The following is a 16,588-nucleotide window of genomic DNA, read 5'->3' as shown; positions in this document are numbered from 1 at the left end:
TGATGTCTACTAAAGCATGAACACAGTGTCTCTGGGGATTTAAACTTACTTTTAAGGAGTATTAACACAATCCATCATATTCACTTCAAAGTTTTTTTACTATAATACTATAATGTGCTGAATCAGCTTTGCTGAATCTACCTTTTCTTGAATAGCTTTATTCTATTTCACAAGTTCTAATTTTGTTGACCAAGATGACTTGACATAAGTTTAAATATCTTTTGGCACTGATTTCTCTTTTATAAACTTAAGAACTGGAAACTTCCGGGGAGAAAAGTTCCAAAAAAAGTTCTCTATAAAAGAAATCATTGATTAGTGATAGAAGCCTGATCACTAGTTATCTAGCAAAGGGAGGGTGGCTGGGAAGATAAACTACAGAGGAAAGTGAGAGAATTGTTTCAGGAAATGGAAATGTTGTGTATCTTGAACATTGATACAATCAAGATACATTGATTGTATCTTGATCAAGTACTAACATTGTAGTAGACATTAGTCTAAAATTATTGGCCTGAACACATAGAAATGAATGAATTTTATTGCATGTAAATTTTGCCTCAATAAAGTTGATTTTTAAAATTATCTAGTAAAATATTGATTGCCTAGTGATTAAGATGTAAGACTATGAAACTCCCTGCGTTCAAATCCTGCTTGTGCTATTTTCTTACTGTATGACATAGAGCAAATTGTTTAACCCCTCTAAGTTTTCTCATCTATAATGTGGGGATAATAATAATAAGTACTTCATAGGATTGTTGAGAGGATTAATTCCTCATCTGGAGTAAGTGTTTGATATATATTTATTGTGTTAATATCATTATCATCATTAATATCATTACTGTGTACAGCACATTAAACTATTGAAAGAGAGATATCAAATAATGAGATAAAAGCTATCTTCATTTTATTTTCCAATAACTCTTTTAGAAGAAAAATGAGACAGGTAAAAATCAAACTGAAAAAATAAGATGCTAAATGATAATATAAGACGACAGAATTAGAGTCCAACTCTGAGCAAGTTATTCAGTACATGATTACCTGCTATATTAATTTCCTCATGCTACTGTAACAAATAACAAATGATCACCAACTTCATGACCTAAAACAACACAAATTTATTAGCTTATCATTCTGGAGAACAGAAATCTAAAAAAAGCATTCTGGGCCTAAAATCAAGATGTCAGCAGGGCTGACTTCTTCTGAAGCTCCAGGAAAGAAGCCCTTTCCTTTGCCTTTACTAGTGTCAAGAAGCTGCCAATAGTCCTTGTAGCCCCTTCCTCCATCTTCGAAACCAGCCGTGTAACATCTCTCTCTCTCATGGCCTTCTTTCCTGTATCAAATCTCCCTCTGCCTCTGTTTTATAAAGCTATATGTAATTGCATTTAGGACTCACCCTAATAATCTATAATAATCTCCCCATTGCAAAATCCTTAAATCCCTTTTGCAATATCAGGCAACATTCACATGTTCTAGGGAATTAGGACATGATTACTTTTGGATCAAATGTCAAATGTTATAAGAGCAAGGTAGGAAATGAGAGGAGAAGAGAGGACAGGACACTAGAGTGTTCTGTAAAATTTCAGTTTAAAAAGTTTACAAGTGTTTGGTCAAGGAAAAACAAATTTGAGGTGAAAATGACTATGCAAAATAAAATTTTATTGTCATTTTTAGGTGTTTTAAATGTTTATCTACGTTTGAAAGGGCAAACAACAATAGAGAATCCACTGTGGTCTTCAAGTGGGAATAAAGGACAAAGATGGAATGAGGCTCATGTTAATATATACCCAATTACTTCATTTCAGGTAAGAAAAGTAATTTTGGCTAATTAATTGCTGTAAATGAGCATAACATTAAAGGTGGATCTTGAGCAAATATTAAAATATGAATATTCAGAAATTCCACGATATAAGCATCACAAAAATTATATGATTTGGTTTTGCTTTAGTTCTAAAAGCTGTTTTATAAAGATAAGTGTGCTTTTCCTTTATTCATTAATACTCATCAAGTAATTGGTTTGAATAATAGTTTATCAAAATTTAAATGATTTGCCTGGAAAAAATGTAATCCATTTCTATAAAATCACATACTTATATTTTACTCCCTGAAAAAAAAATTATTGTAAGTTTCTATAATAATGGAACTTGGTAATCAATTCTCAATCTGTTTGAATTTTTCTTGATTAAATTTTATATACTTATAACAAAAAGTTCCTTCTGATTTAATGCCATATCAGTAATTGATCACTGATTATTAAAATTAAGACAACTTTAAATAAGTTATTTTTCTTTGTTTCTATATAGAAAAGAAGTAAAGCTTAGAGAGTTCGCTAAGAGAGTTACCAGTAAAGATATAGAAATTGTAAAGACTGCCACACTGGCCATGATAGCTAGAGACAACAGATCATTAAACTATTTCAATGGAGTTAATATACTGTGTAATGATTTTAATGTGTATAAACATATATACATATAAATATATATATACATCCAAATATTTTTATATTTTTAAAATATGGTAAAATATCTTCAAAGTCTATGACATATATCTTCTACAGCTCTATGCCTTATTTCAAAAGAATTCAAATCTATTTCATGACATTGTATTTATAGCATTGAATCTACTAGTGATTTTTTTGGATGCATTTCATGGCATATGTTGTAAGTGTACAGAAAATCGTGCCAACTTTTAATTGGTGGAATGACCTTTTCTTGTAATCTAATCTATAAATTCTAATTGCTTTGGAGATTGCACTTCTAAATCAAACCAGGATGATAAAAATACATAGTCATTCACAATGATAAAGAATCAGAGAGTAAGACTAGCCAATTATCTACAGATATATAAAAGATTTATTCCCATATGATTCTGAAAAATAAAAGAATCATTTTGTTTCTATGAAGAACCATACAATTGTGAAAATGAATGACAACATATCATCAAACTAAATTAAACTGGGAAGACAGGATTCCAAAGTATTACTGATAGAAGGAACCTTAATATTAAAATGTATATACTGATATTGTCATTAAAAAGCAATTCTTTTTTAAAAAGTTGGTATTATTCTAGATATACTTTCACTTCCCACATGACTGCCTCTCCAACACAAAATTCCAGCAAAGTTCACAATAAACAAAAATACCAAAGTCATAATATATCACACATTTTTGAAAGATTTCCACTGATTATAGCATCCTTGTTTTTTTTTTTAGAACTTTTCAGATATTGTACCATACTCTTCTTGTTTGCATTGTTTCCAGGAATAAATCTGTGGATAGCCTTAAATTTATTCTTCTGTATGTAATGTGACTTTTTCTCTGTTTGCTTTTAAGATTTTCCTGATCATTTGTATTTATAAATTGTATTGTGGTGTGCTTTGATATATTTTTCTTCCTTCTATATGTGCTTCGTGTTCATTGAATTTCTTGGATCTGTGGATTTATAGTTTTCATAAAATTTGAGGTTTTTCTCAGATATTTCTTTAGATATTTCTGCTAGTCCTCTTCTCCTTTGAAGATTTCAATCACACATACATAAAATTGCTTGAAAGTGTCACACAACTCATTAAGGCATTTTCATTTTTTTCTATTTATGTTTGTGATAGTTTTTATTATGTCTTCACATTCAACAATAGTTTCTTCTGCAATATCTAATTTACTTTTAGTTTTATTCAGTGTATTTTTCATCTAAGTCATTGGATTTTTCATCTCTGTAAGTTCAATTTGAATCTTTTAAAAAATATTTGTATGTCTTTAGTTAATATTTTGAATATATGAAATCCAGTTATAATAACCATTTTAAATCATTATCTGTTATTGCTAACATCTATATAAGTTCTTGGTTGGCTTCAGTTGATTGATTTTTCTTCTCATCATGGATCACTGTTTTCATTTTTGTTTTCACAAGTCTGGTAATTTGATTGGGTACCAGACATTGTGACTGTTACCTTCATAGGTGCTGCATATTTTTGTATTCTTACAAATATTCTTGAGCTTTTTCAGGGAAGAGAGCTGAGTTACTTCAGAACAGTTTGATTATTTTAGGTGTTGCTTTTAAGATTTCTTAGGCGAGACTAGAGTAATGTTTGGTATAGGGCTAATTATTTCTCATGATGGAGGCAAGACTCTTCTGAGTCGTCTACCAAATGTCCCATGTATTATGAGGTTTTTCCAAGTGGTAGATGGGAACAGTCACCATTCCCAATCCTGTGAATGCTGGGCACTATTAACTCAAATTCATCCCTCTGGTTCTTTCCCAAGTATGGAGTAGATTGCTCATTTCATGTCCTGATCAGTACTCTGCTGAGTATTCAAGGGAGACTCTCTGCGGTGCTCTATTTCCCTCTCTCTTTCTTTTTCTCTGCCACTGTTTTTCTCTGGTATTCTGCCCTGAACATTCCAGCTTCTCTTGTTTTTTTGAACTCTCTTCTCCTCAACTCTGATTTTCTACCAGGTTTCACCTTCTTTTCCTCTACTTGCACCATGGCCTATAAACTTTGTATTGGTCAACAGAATTCACCTTATTTGACTCCCATTTCCCAGGGATCACACTTCTTCGTTATCTGATATCTAGTATCCTGAACACTGTGGTTGGCCCAGTTATTTGGTAATTTAAAGTAGAAATATAGCTCTTGTTCCTGTTACTCTATTTTTCATGGAAACAAATGGAAAAATCTGTATTTGTAAATAGTCTGAATTGATGCATTTTTAAGCTATTTAAATTACCAGTGGAAAATAAAGATAGATAAAATCATCTTTTCATTTTGATCGATGCTCTTTCATTTCCCAACATATTTCTAGCTCTATTGGCTAAGGACTTTATTTCATTAATCTTGATTGTTCAAGGAAATGTGAAACACAACTAAATAATCCCATGCCGCTTTTGTTGTTTTTGTCTCATTTCATTTTAGAGAAGATTTGTTTTGAATTGTTTTATACAAAGTATTTTTTTTACCCAAAAATCTTTTATAACTTGTCAAACTTCTCAAAAATACATTCTTTGGTATGTAGCGTCTTCTAGGAACTCCTGATAACAACAATGATACCAATATATTACTATATAAATTAAATTTTAAGAAGTTTTAATATTACTCAAATGTAACTTTCTGGCATTTGAGGATGTATTTACTTCAAGTGGAAGGCAAAACTTTTACCTCTTGAAATTTTAAACAGAATATAAGTGACTTTGAGTCTCTTTCACTAGCATTTACACTGTTTTATTTGTTTTGAGTTGCATGACTTTAAATTAATTTGATCCATAAATCCTTTATAAAATTACTTGGACAGTCCTTTGTTTGAGTGTGTCCAATTAGTTTGCTTAGCTGAAAATACAATTATTGCTTAGCACTTTTCAAGACAAGTAGAAGTTTTATTCTATTGAAATTTTTGTTGAGTTCATTTACTAGAATTAACTTAGCATGATCAGTGCTTGGGATGAAAATAGATTTTGCTACATTTGGAAAAATTAGGGCAACAATTCCAAAGAAGCAAAATAGATATATTCTTATAATGTCAATTAATTTTACATCACATACCAGGGAAAATATTTAACCATCCCCTTTTAATGCTTTACTTCTTTCATAGTATATTCCAAATGTTTTCCAGGGGTAAAGTATACAAATAGATTGTGAGACACAAGATGCTCTTTACATTTTCTTAGTTTAAGAGAAAGGGATTCTGGAAATCTGCTCTTACATATTCATTTAAAGACTTAGAAACAGGTTTTGACATAATTTTTGAGAAAATTAAGATACAAATGCTTAACACTGTAACAGGGACTGGAAAAGAGACTATACTTCTCTCCTTACATCATGCTGCCTTATGTTCCAACTAAGAATAATAATAAGCTAGAAAATATTGTCCTCATTAGTAGACATTACATGTTCATGTAGCATATCTGGCATTCTAAGCCACATTCCAGGGCAATTATATGGACACAATGGTGGCTCCTGACTTAACCATTGAAAACATTTACCAATTGCAGCTCAAAATTTGATGCATTTCTTTGTCTTTCCCAACAGTCGACTCTCATGTTATTATTTAATATTAGAAATGTTGACAACTAATTGACATTTGTCCCACAAGATGAACTGGCAGAGTATTGTGAAGTTAAACTCACTGTTCATATTTGGGATAGTTTCCCCAGGGAAAAAGCCAAGGCTACCCACTATGTCTATTATGCTGTCTCTCTTCAAATTTGTTTTGTAATGGTTGAGGATAGTTCAATTATTTGCTAAACCAGTGATAAAGTAAAGGTAACGTTATTAATGCTAATGGTTATTTTTAAATATATTTATATCCTGAAGTTTTTCAAAGTAATATATACTGTCAATTTTCAAACTGCAGTCTTAGGGTTTTGCATTTGCCTTAGCAGTAATGATTAGAAGTGATTTGCCTTTTGTCAGAAAGAAACTATGTTGTAAATATTTGCAGAAGTCACCATTAATAATGAAGGCAAATCATCAGAAGTGCATTGTATTATTTAATTCCCCCATCTACTTTTACTTATTCGTGATTCATGTAGCTCTTCTTTTCTTGCTAAGAAATTACATTTGACACATACGTTTATAGCATCATCTATATCTTTATTTTGACATTTATATTTTTATGCTTTAAAGCATTATAATATGTGTAAGAAACTGTCAATTAATGAATTGAAACAATTTTGTGAGGTACAATTCTAATACAGAAATCCACATTAATTTTTTAGAATTCCCAGTTGAATTTACTTACCAAAAGTTAATTTTCTGATTACGCAATATTTTTTATATGTTAAGTTTGCTGAGTTGCATGAACACACTGTGAAAACATTTCAGTTTTACACTCATCATTTCAATTAAGGGAAATAATTTTAAATAATAGTGCTATTGTGTGGGAGGAACAGGTTTTGCATAATTTTATCCCTCTTTTAGGAGACCTAAACTTTCACATTTTCTCCATGGGTACCTAGATGCTGTTAGTTCCTTCTTCAAGTTAGTTAAACCAAATGCATTTCAGAAGTACTGAAGAGGAAATGAAAATGGTTTTATCTCTGTAATGTAATAGTAGTCAAAATAATGATGGAAATTCATAAAAATATGACAATTTAACTCTTTAAACTAGAGGGTCTTAATTCTCGAGATAAATATAATTAAGATTTTTTGTTGTGTAAAGATCACATCTTCTATGGCTAAATACATCATATTTTAATGGACTTATAATTTCTCATCTTTATATTCTAGAAAACGTCAGCAAAGATTTATTTTTACAAATGCTTAAAAGTTTGGCTAAGGCACATTATTTAAATTTAATATCCACACTTTATATTTGTTTAATCTAACTCACACAAAAACAATGTCAAGTAAAACATGCTCTCTCTAGATCTTAGTCTAGGAGTCATTTATGAATCTGTTTGAATCTATAAAATTTAATTACAATAATTCAGAAATATAATTGTAGTCAAGAGCTCAGAGCATAAATAAAACAATGCAATAAATATTTATTGGTGAAATTCAACCAGTTAAAAAATAATCTACATCTTCGTAATAGCAAAACTGTGGAAATTAAAAGGAAACAAATAAACATGCTACACAGGACCTTTCTTTTCCTTTCTGTTCAAAAAGGTCCTTGTGGAAGATTGCAGATTTCCCTGGCCTATTAAAACAGATTCTTTATCATCACAAGATTACAAATAAATATTAAAAATACAAATTATGACTGTACTAAGAGTTTTATTGCTAGAAATTATCTTTATCATACCAATAAATAACTAATTAGATTTATTTACACAAAATGTCTAAAATTCCTGCTATGCTTAAAGAAATTACCTTGCTTTATCAATGACAAAATGTAGTATCAATAATTGTAAATGTAAATGTAAATAATATATTTGCAAATCAGCCTACTTTTTTTACTGTACCACTTCATTCATTTGGTATCATCAAGGGGTGAAATATTCATATAAGGTAATGTTCTAGGTATAGGAAGCCCTCTGGACACGTGACGCTTTGATTTTTGTTGATTGCTATTTTTGTTGTTCAGCAAACCACAGACTTACAGTCAACATATTGCCAGTAGGTAGGTAGCACACAAATTACATTAGTCGATCTGCTTCCTGATGTTTACTACAGATGGTTTCCCGACACATTCTCTCACTCTGACTACAAAAGGGTCTGTCTTTCACAATTTCACTGCTCTGGGACTTTTTTTTTTTAGCACAAGCCTAGGTCCAATCTTTTGATTTTGATCAAGCTGCACAGGGAGGCAGGAGGACAGGATGAAAAAGAAAATTAATAGAAAAAGGAGGATTGTTTAATCCTTTAAAGGCAGTAGCAGGAGAAGTTTTGAAATGCTTTGAGTAATGGCAGGATCATTGTAATTAAACTATGGCTTTCCCAGGACAGCAGCTTTGAAAAGTTCAGAAATGACTTTGACGACATGTATGTTTTAGTTTTGATTTTTAAAGAAATCTCACCATTTTATATGACTCCCGTCTGGAAGTAACAAGAACTTACTAAATGAAAGCAATTGTGTACTTTGAATAAGAAAAAGCATATTTTCTTCAAACTTTTTACCTTTACATAGCTAAGATAGGAAATCCATGTACTGCCATTTTGTTTTGGCTTCAGTGATACAGAACGTTGTGGATGTTTTTCAAACATCCTTCCTAATAAAAGGATTTTGACTTCAGCTTTATCTGTGTAAATTTCAAGCGCGAGCAGGTGCAGAGCATTTTAACCCACCTTTATTAGACTCTTCACCACATCTCACTTCCCCACATAAAGCACATGGGAATGCAAACCCCTTATCTTGGCTATGGCTGCATTGTAAACCCTGTATTGCACTCTACAAGCAGTATTTAATATTAACTATTGATTTACTCTAACATTGACTCTTTATCAGGTAAGGGACACATATCAAAGATGGAAAATATACCCCAAGACTTAAAAACCTACTTTTTGGAAAAAGGGAAATATTTTCTCACAGGCAGTTTGCTCATAGGGGCAATTTGTAAAGACCTTAAAGAACAATGTGCTTTAAATAAGTATGAATAATAATTATTTGAATCAAGTCACCTCAGCCTTGTTCATAATAGGAGACAATAGTTTTAATGTCTAACAATGACTATAGGGTACTGCTTAAATAAATTACATCCATAATGTGGAATATTCTGCACCTTAAAATGACTTCCCTTTCTCCATATTCAATTCTCTCAAATGTTCATACCATTCATTTTTTTCTAAATCCTTTCTCATAGACCTTTTAAATAAAGGACTGTTTAAAAGTCTTCTGAGACTTTTTAAAGCCACTTCCCAGTTACCTTTCCAGACACCATCCTATCTCAGATGGAAGCCATCATTTCCAAGCAGCCAAAATAATACTTCATTGTAAATTCTATCTGAGGACTGAGAATTTGCTAAACTGCTAACTTGGTTCTAAATATTTGAACTACCGCTGCCATTTTGTTTTGGCTTCAGTGAAACAGACCATTTTAAATATTTTTTGAAGAGATGGCTTTGGAGAATCTTTAAGAACATGCTTATCTTAACATAGATAAGCAGGAAACTCCACATTTATCATATTTATATATAAGTAAGAACTCAAATTTTTCTCTGCTATCAAATCATGAAAATTATTATTTGTTTGATGAACTACATTTAAGTGAAGGACAGAGTCTTAATACAAAAGTTGACAACTGATGCCTCTGCTTACTACCTGGAGATTCCCATTGATAAAATTATGAGAGCTATCAAAGAACATTGGATCAATTTCTCAAAAGTAGCCTAAGTTCTCTCAAAATCATCATAATTAAGCTATGGCTTTCCCAGGACAGCAGCTTTGAAAAGTTCAGAAACGACTCTGATTTGTCTTTGAGGAGATGTTTTCAAATAAAAACAAAAACAAAAACTTTGGCATTGATAAAAATAAACATTGTCAAATTTGTTGTGATGACATAAGTCTAGAAATGTTATTTAAAAAAAAATAAAAAAATAAAGCACATTACCAGATTGATGCTAGAAACAGCTCTTTATTAAACTATTCTTTGGAATGACCAAAGTAGATATTTCCTTTTAACATGTAAATATTTTTCTAGAACTATACACCCACCACTAAATGCATGAATTGCCTTACAGTATCAAAAAGATTAAAAAGTTTTGCTGAAAGCAAGGAATAATTTGGGAGTCATAAAGAAAATTCTAAAAGAGTCTTATTTCTGTAAAAATAAAAAATATATAAATTTGCTAATTGTGCTTCTATTGTCATTGTATTAAGTAATAATAAAGGATTCTGATGGTACTCATTTATTCTTTCAATATTCGTGCACTGAGCCTCAGTGACCACCATTGTTATAGACACCATAAATTCAGAGGTATACCATGAGATATTCAACATAAACAGACTGATAAATATCTTCAAGTTTAAAAAAATGGAATATCAGCAGTGAAATCATGGAGGTAAATTATAAAGTCAACATGGGAATATGACGAACATATTCAATCTATTTGTGAGAAATCAATGTCAGAGATAGAAAAACTTTGTTCTGGGCTTCAATATACATATTACTGTTGTAAAGAATCCAGAATTGATTCATTCTTTAAAATATTTCTAGAAAACTAATGTTATGAGTTATGTTCAGATAAAACCAGAAAGAATCTATTTCAGAGAAAGGCTTTTCAAATAAAACATTTTTTTCTTATCCTTAAAAATTAAAACAGGATGTGTAGTCATTGTTTTTTTAATTGTATTATTTAATTAAATTTAGTTTTGCTTTAAAATCGACACAGAGCTTTTGATGTGAAAAACTAATACAATGCAAGGAAGATTCAATTACTGGTTTTGGGATGAAAGTTTATGTTTTCTACAAGTTTTAATTTTGAAAGCCATCAAATATAAAAGATGCCAGGATTACTGACAAGTTTATTTTTGTCACCTTGATTTCTCAAGAGAAATTGATCTGCAAATCAAAGCTCCACATTTAGGTTTGTTTCATTCATATTTGTAGCTCATTTTTGAAGGTATCCGAGGTCCTGGAATAGAAGGTGACATTGCTATTGATGATGTATCAATTGCAGAAGGAGAATGTGCAAAACAAGACCTAGCAACTAAGAGTAAGTATCTTTGCTTGAGATTGGTTTGTTGTAACGTTAAAGTAACATTACTATTAAATTAACATTTAATTTAATTAATTTTAAAAACTGAGTTATTTTTAGTTGGTTTATTTTAAAATTTCTTATATCTAATACCCTAAAGTTTGTTCAGTTATTTTAAAAGTATTAAATTCAATTGTAGACATATTTGGCCTAAGATACAATAGAAGTGAGATTTTGATTTAGATCTATGTAAGGCAAGTACACTTTGATTTTTAATTAAGATTTTAAAACATTTTCTTTGATATTATTTGTTTTAGAAGATTTAAAAACTTGTATTAAAATATTTGATGAACCTGTATACGTAGCACATATTTACAATGTGAATTGTATTAGTCAATCTTCATACTGCTGTAAAGAACTGCCCAAGACTGGGTAATTTATAAAAGAAAGAGATTTAATTGACTCACAGTTCAGCAAGGCTGGGAGGCCTAAGGAAACTCACAATCATGGCGGAAGGTGAAGGGGAAGCAAAGTACCTTCTTCACAAGGTGGCAAGGAGAATTGCTGAGAGAAGGGGGAAGTGCCCCTTATAAAATCATCAGATCGGCCCGGCGCGGTGGCTCACGCCTGTAATCCCAGCACTTTGGGAGGCGGAGGTGGGTGGATCACAAGGTCGGGAGATCAAGACCATCCTGGCTAAGACGGTGAAACTCCGTCTCTATTTAAAAATACAAAGAAAAAATATTAGCCGGGCATGTAGTCCCTGTAGTCCCAGCTACTCAGGAGGCCGAGGCAGGAGATTGGCGTGAACGCGGGAGGCGGAGCTTGCAGTGAGGCGAGATCGCGCCACTGCACTCCAGCCTGGGCGACAGAGCAAGAGTCCGTCTCAAAAACATAATAATAATAATAATAATAGTAAAATCATCAGATCTAGTGAAAACTCACTTTCATGAGAACAGCATGGGGGAAGCGCCCCCATGATTCACTTACCTCCACCTGGTCTCTCACTTGAAACATGGGGATTATGCGGGTTATATTTCAAGATGAGATTTGTGTGAGGACACAAAGCCTTACCATGTCAGCATAGATGTTTTTATTCGTCCAGTTTGTGAATATAGTGAATATATTTCCTGATTTAGCCAATTTTTTTTTTGTTTTTTTTTTTTTGAGACGGAGTTTTGCTCTTGTTGCCCAGGCTGGAGTGCAACAGTGCAATCTCTGCTCACTGCAATCTCCGCCTCCCGGGTTCAAGTGATTCTCTTGCCTCAGCCTCCTGAGTAGCTGGGATTACAGACTCGCGGCACCACACCCTGCTAATTTTTTGTATTTTTAGTAGAGACGGGGTTTCACCATGTTGGCCAGGCTGGTCTCGGACTCCCGACCTCAGGTGATCCACCTGCCTCGGCCTCCCAAACTGCTGGGATTACAGGCGTGAGCCACTGTGCCTGGCCTTTTGCCAGCCATTTTAACAGATTCAGCATTGTAAAGAGCCTAAATACATATATTAAGAAATGAAGTAGACCTAATATTTATGGTCTAATCTCCTATCTGCACCACAAGCTTGTTTAATAATTTGATTTTCACTTTATACCCTTTTTTGAATATTACGGTTTAATGATATATTTAATTTTATTTTTTTGTCACAGGTCCATTTTATAATAGAAGAGATATAAATAAAACATGATGAATAATGCACAAAGATTTAAAATTATGTATTTAGCTGCTTCTTAAAATCCTCATCTCCATATTTCACATTCGAAGCTATGAAATCTAAAATCATTCCTGTTAAAAATGACTGCAATTGAAGGATTATCTTAGACTCATCTGGAATCTTTGATTTTGTGGTCATATATAGAGAAAGTAATCAAACTAAATTTACACAAATTACTCATCAATTATTTAGCACATACAAAAGCATGAAAATCTATGTTGTATAAATCTAGAGCAAATCAGAGTCTTTGGTAATTTTCTATATTTAGTGAGAAACTATATCAGTCTAGAATGTTGAAAGTTGAATGTGTACAATTGTCCACTGATTACTCATATGAACTGAATTGACTCAATTCTTAAGTATTGTCAAAAGACAAAAACCAAGATTTTTATATAACAATGAGCCATTTTGCTCATTGTTATATAAAATGAAAATATATTTAAAAAGTCATGAACTTAGTATTTCAAATAACATATTTAGTAAAAATGTATCCTTGTGTCTGTCTAGTTCTGCTTTAGAAAACCAGTAGCTATACTCAAAAGAACAGTTTTTCTAATACACAGGAAAACATGTATTCTCCTCAAAGGGGAATAGGATTTCTTTTAAATTTCATAGTATGACTGAGTGGCAGTAACATTTTATTAATTGAAGGCAGTTACAACTATATACAGAAATTGTACATTTTCATAATGTAAGCACAAATATTATAAATAAATTCAATAAATTGAATTAAACTTTTCAAAGGAGGAAAGCAAAGGAAATTATTTACTCCCTAGTGCAGAAAGAAAGCATAACTGATAAAACTAGCCACAGTTAAATGCCTGTGAAAGCCCATAGGGACTTCATTACTGTACAAGTTCTATTACAATAGAACATTTTTATAATTAGTTTTTTTTCTCTTAAACTAGCAAATCCAAGAAATGTGTGGCAGTTTTAAATATGAAAATACCCCCATATGTATTGGGTGTATTTGTATTTAAACTCTATAAATTAGAGGAAATAAATAATCTTAATTGAACACAAATAATCTATTTGGCATCAGAAAGTTTTCTGTTACATTTGTGTCATTTAATTACCATTTATTAAGTTCATTTTATGACTAGCATTTGATTGATGATTATTAAATGAATATTATATTCTAAGTACAGACCAGCCTGAAGGCTGAAAGCCTCTTCCTGATTCCTCAGGCTGCCAATTCTTTCCAGGCAATAAATGGAACTATGGTCCACACCATGCAGATATAAGATTGTATGTCTCGATTTTCAAACTCAACTCTCCCCTAGATACAAGCCACTTTGCAATTTTAGCTAGGTTAATGAATTATACCTGTGTTATCCCTCCACGGTAAGGCATGCATTCTAAGAGGCATCAACTGGACACCAGGTTTTAACAGAAATCCCAATTACAGTAGGACTTTCCAGGCCGATTGGTGGAAGGGATTTTTTAGTTTGAATGGACTTCATCATGCCTCTAAAAGTTAAAATAAAGAGAAAATGATTTGTATAAGTTATAGATAATGGACTGATCTAAACATGGATCATCTACTAGTTGCAATAGTTAATTTCTGTACGCATAACCATCCCTTTCTAGTTTTCATTAAGATAGATTTTTCTTTCAGTCTTCAAGCTTATCCACTTTGGGAAGCTTGAAAAAAAATCTACTTTTTGAAGTATTCTGATAATTTTCTCCATGTTCCTGCTTTCCTGTGGCTAGCAGAACTCTTAAGATTGAGCTCAACCACAAACCTATGTGAATATGTTATGAACAAGTTTTCATAGCATATTATATCAATTCAAAATCTGTAAATCTTTTTATCAAGTGCCTCACCATATATTCATTTTCCTTTTCACTTCCCTTAGCTATGATGCTGATAAATAAAACAAAATAAAAATATTTTCCAGAAATTTTTCCATATACTTGTTTTATTATTCACCAAGATTGTGTTAGTAGCTACGTGGAATGCTTATTATTCTTCTTTTTTTTGTTTGCATTTATTTTCCTTATCTTTAGATTCCGTTGATGGTGCTGTTGGGATTTTGGTTCATATATGGCTTTTTCCCGTTATCGTCCTCATCTCTATCTTAAGTCCTCGAAGGTGACCTTATCCTGGCAGAGGCTATAAAAGATTCACCAGGCACTGGCACGAAGAAAGAGTCTTTGTAAATGGACATTGAACAAACAAACTACCAAAGATTCCTCCACTGACTACTGACTCAAAAATAAAATAATAAAAACAAATTTTTTTTAAGCACTGGGGATAAAAAGACATCATGGAAGTATAACTTATTCCAAACTAAACATAAAAGATAATCTTGACCTGAGTAGAGAAGAGACCTTCAGGTGCTTTTGTGGCTAAAAAGATTACAGCGTCATCTGGTTGAACTCTGGAAAAAAAAAAAAAATGAAAAAAAGAAAAAAAAAGAGCTATAGAAATCCTTGTCAAAGCACAAAGTCATGGCTGGTTTTGTTTCAAATGAATAGTTTGCTTGTTACCATGGAAACCTAATGGCCTGCCAACAAAAACCTCACTGTAAACAGGGTACGTGAAGAGCTGGCATTTATTTTCCTTTCGAGAAGGTTTTCATAGAGAATTAAATAAATGTAGGCCCTTTTACCTTTGGCTGTTACCCTTCCTTGAAAATAACCCGAACTCAGAATTATTTAAAGCATTCATGTTTCTCCCCACCTTATCCCCATCCCATCTTTATTATTATTATTTTTCTCCCATGGCTAAGCTAGATAACTGTATGCTGTCTCTTTTTGCATGCACTACTATCCAGGATGGTAAACCTGGGCTTACATATTACACAGGCTTATCGGAGTTTGCTTGCGGCCACTTGAACATCCAAACTACGTCATCTGTTCCAATGAAGAAACCAAACCACCATCTTTTATAAATTGCCATGGAAACCAAGTGCCTTCAATGAAACAAGCCTGAATAATTTTCAACTCAGAAGCTTGCACTGCTAAGAGTGGTTTGTGTAAAACTATTTTATAAACAAACTACAGAGCCTAAATGTGCAAATTACAGGCAAGACAACAAAGCCGCTTCTGAAGAAGAAAGGACCGAAGCTGCTGCGTAAGCCCATGCAGACAAGATATTTGTTGTTTAACCTCCTAGACAGCCATGGCCTTTCGGCTTATTGTCCATTAGAAAATTACTTCCTCTGAGACCAGACATGGAGCAACACTTTTTTTCTTCCAGGTTATTAAATGGGTCAACCAGAGCAAAAGGTTATTAAGAGTACTTAGTGCAGAAGGTGGTAAAACACAAAAGTGATTTTTTTACTCTAACCTCCATTTGAAATGAAATTGGCCCTAGTTTTAGAGGGAACAAGAAAATGTTTGGGATTGCAGTGCATACTAACTCTACAGTGGAACTGGGCCTGAAAAATCTGGCTTTATTCTAAACCCTGAGGGTAATATGCCTCTGCCCTTTAGTCAGACTCTGTGCAAATTGTGAAATATTATTTTATTATTTTACCAAGATTAAAAAACACTTTTACAAAAAAACAAAAACCTGTAAAAATGATTTTGAGCTACCTGAGGACAAATCATATCTTTAACCAGCCAGTTTTCCAATGCATTGTAAATTTCACTTAAACCTGTTGGTTATGAAAATTTGAAGATCCTTTTCCTTAAATTATCTCAGCTTTTAACTTCATTTAAAAAGACTTTTGTCTAAGAAGAATATTATTATTATATGTTCTTTCAACACCCTAGCATTAAAAAAAACTGATTATGCAAGTAATTGGAATATAAGTATTAAATTATAACATTTACGAATATTAATATAAAAGCACAACAAAATGTAG

The 16,588-nt window shown here is 32.1% G+C and overlaps 1 protein-coding gene across 2 annotated transcripts in view; it reads left to right on the top strand.

Annotated features, from left to right (window-relative positions):
- Positions 1–15,224, top strand: part of MDGA2 (MAM domain containing glycosylphosphatidylinositol anchor 2) — an 825,106-nt gene extending 809,882 nt beyond the window's left edge. For both annotated transcript variants that reach the window (XM_024231654.3, XM_054530089.2), the window contains 3 exons: positions 1,669–1,799; positions 10,975–11,080; positions 14,784–15,224. In XM_024231654.3, coding sequence (XP_024087422.3) covers positions 1,669–1,799; positions 10,975–11,080; positions 14,784–14,872 — 326 coding nt within the window. In that variant the 3' untranslated portion in view covers positions 14,873–15,224. The remainder of the gene's footprint in view (positions 1–1,668; positions 1,800–10,974; positions 11,081–14,783) is intronic.
- Positions 15,225–16,588: the final 1,364 nt, after the last annotated feature.

Source organism: Pongo abelii, chromosome 15 (genome assembly GCF_028885655.2).
Source record: "Pongo abelii isolate AG06213 chromosome 15, NHGRI_mPonAbe1-v2.0_pri, whole genome shotgun sequence".
NCBI classification, from domain to species: Eukaryota; Metazoa; Chordata; class Mammalia; order Primates; family Hominidae; genus Pongo; species Pongo abelii.
Note: the sequence above shows the minus strand (reverse complement) of the source record. Positions and strands in the feature narration are given on the sequence as shown.